The sequence below is a fragment of the Nilaparvata lugens genome, chromosome X (genome assembly GCF_014356525.2).
Source record: "Nilaparvata lugens isolate BPH chromosome X, ASM1435652v1, whole genome shotgun sequence".
NCBI classification, from domain to species: Eukaryota; Metazoa; Arthropoda; class Insecta; order Hemiptera; family Delphacidae; genus Nilaparvata; species Nilaparvata lugens.
Window position 1 is genome coordinate 68,487,732 of NC_052518.1, and position 2,514 is coordinate 68,490,245.

Here is a 2,514-nt window from a genome sequence, read left to right on the forward strand (position 1 = left end):
TCTCAGTTCCAGATATAATATCTCGAATAACAATATTTCGAATGTGAGAGCAATGTAATCTCCTCATTAATTTTCATAATTAACATCACATGTTGACTTGCTAAATTTCTTCTCAATATTATTGTGATTTTCATTATGTTCATTGATTTCACAGAGTTCGAGTGTGCACTACTGCATAATCACTCCAGTCTTTGAGGAGGAAAGACATATGAAGAACTAGTCTGAGAGTTGGAGTGTAAGCAGAGAGAGAGAGAGAGAGAGAGAGAGAGACAGTACAGCACATCATTCATTGCATGTAAGTATGATACAATTCTTTATTTTTCTAATCATGATTTTTCAGAACTTACTTCTTTCCTGATACTACTACTACAATGCACTTAGGAATCACTAATATCTCGATTCTGATTAGGAATTACTTCTACAACAGAGTGCATATTGTACAATATCCAGCTTGTTTTCCCACAGCATCTTCTTTTTCATCATTCGTCTTTTCTTTTCCATTATAGCTCATCTTTTTATATATACAAAATGGAACATGTATCACTTTTTCATAAGGATTTTCAATAATATATTTGCAATATACACATTGCAGATATGATTTCTCATGTAAAAAGTATCCATTTATTGCAAAATAGTCTGCTCTATTAATAAATACCGAGAGCTTGAATGGTTCTGGACGATGGAAAGTTAAAACTCGTTCTTCATATTGTCGTAGAATATTATTATCGAAATTCTCCTCTTCACATGAAATATTATCTTCTTTGCGCCATCCACAATTTGGACTGCATCGCTCATGTTCCTTACTAGGATCGTCTGTTGCCAACCAATTTTCTAAATATACTGAACAAAACACACATTGAACAACGTCAGGTGCTCGCACAAATTTAAAACCCTGTTTAGCCATATTTTGAGGTGACAACAGACTCGATTCTAATTTCCAACGATTATCAAATGTTAATAACCTCAATCGTTCGTGCATGAAAATCTGATCCTGAGATAGCATTTTTTGCACTGTACTTGCAGCTTGTTAAATCACAACTGATTTTTAGATTAATGTTTACTTGTTTTTATATCTAATTCTGTGCCATAGTAATATATTCTTTGTTTGTTTTCAGCAACCCGCTAGTAGCAGAGATGGAGCATAGCAGAGAACACAGGGTTGGAGGCGTGAGTTCGCGAGCAATTCGCCATCGCATTTCCTTCGAAAACGTAGCACCTGACATTGAAAATGTGCTTCAAAACTCGAAAGCTCGTGTTTTCGAGATAATAAGAGAACACGCTGCACGTTTCGAAGGAAATGTGAAATGGTTTTTAGTATTAAATGTATTATTGTATAAGATGGTAGTTTTAGAATCAGAGGAATCCGAAGCTGTTTCATCCATTGTGAATCTTCATAGCTACTCGGCCATAGGCTTGAATGTCTTGGAGAGTTATGACGAATTGAATGAACAATTTATGTTAGCAGTTAGGAAAATTTTAAGTTCATTCGATAACTTTGTTCGATTTGGGAGTGGGTGGGTGTTGAAGAAGATCGACTCGCTTGATGTAAATGTGATTAGATATAATCCAATATACACAAGCAGTTATATTCAAACACCCCAGTTCATCAACAATAAGGAATGTGTTATCAATGTCAAAAATCTTTCTGATAAAAATTGTTTTCTGTGGAGTGTTCTAGCCTATTTTCACCAGAAACCAAATAACAGACACTTAACGGTGAAATATTTGAGCAAATTTGCTCACAGGCTGAACACTTGCGGAGTTAATTTCCCAACCACCGATCGCGACATAAAGAAATTTGAAATTCTCAATACAGACATCGCAATTCATGTTATCGTGTATGACAACAAAAAGTTTTTCCCCTATCGAACAAGCATATTCCGTATGTGTAAATACCAAATTAATCTTTCAATGTTGAAAGGCGATGCAGGAAAAACACATTTTTGTTTAATTAACACCGCAAATGGGAATAACAGATTATTGCATCTTCTTCCTCACCTTTCGAAAGCTAAAGCACAAGTAGATGTTTGTAATTTCTGTTTTCACAGATTTACATCAGACAAAACAGTAAACCGGGATGGGAAAGCAAATTTGATGAGACATCTAGAGCTTTGTTCCAGTCTCAGAGAACTTCATACCCAAAACGAGGTGAGACAATCAAATTTAAAAAACTCAGTTCGACTTTGAAGAAAAAGTATACAATCTACGCGGATTTGGAAACATTTGTTGTGAATATGGATGGTAACGAATCTGAGGATGTACCTATTACCAGAAGTTACACCAAGAAAACGGCGCGTCATATTCCATGCAGGTATTGTTTCGTTGTGATTGATGTGAATGGAGATATCGCGTACGGCCCAGTACTCTATAGATCGAGTAATATCAATGAAAAGATCATGGAGAAATTTCTCAAGGAAATAATCGAACTGGGCGATTTATTGAGTGCAGATATAAAATGTGAAATTCCGATGGAGCATTTAAGTGAACGTCAGCAACGCGAATTTCAAAATGCTG

General features: G+C 35.5%; 1 protein-coding gene across 1 annotated transcript; it reads left to right on the forward strand.

Moving 5' to 3' along the window:
* Nucleotides 1–279: 279 nt before the first annotated feature.
* On the forward strand, nt 280–2,290 carry LOC120354407. The gene is made up of 2 exons (XM_039441517.1): nt 280–295; nt 1,116–2,290. Exon 2 carries the CDS (start codon nt 1,135–1,137, stop codon nt 2,185–2,187), a length of 1,053 nt encoding a protein of 350 aa, XP_039297451.1. The 5' UTR covers nt 280–295; nt 1,116–1,134; the 3' UTR covers nt 2,188–2,290.
* The last annotated feature ends 224 nt before the right edge of the window (nt 2,291–2,514 follow it).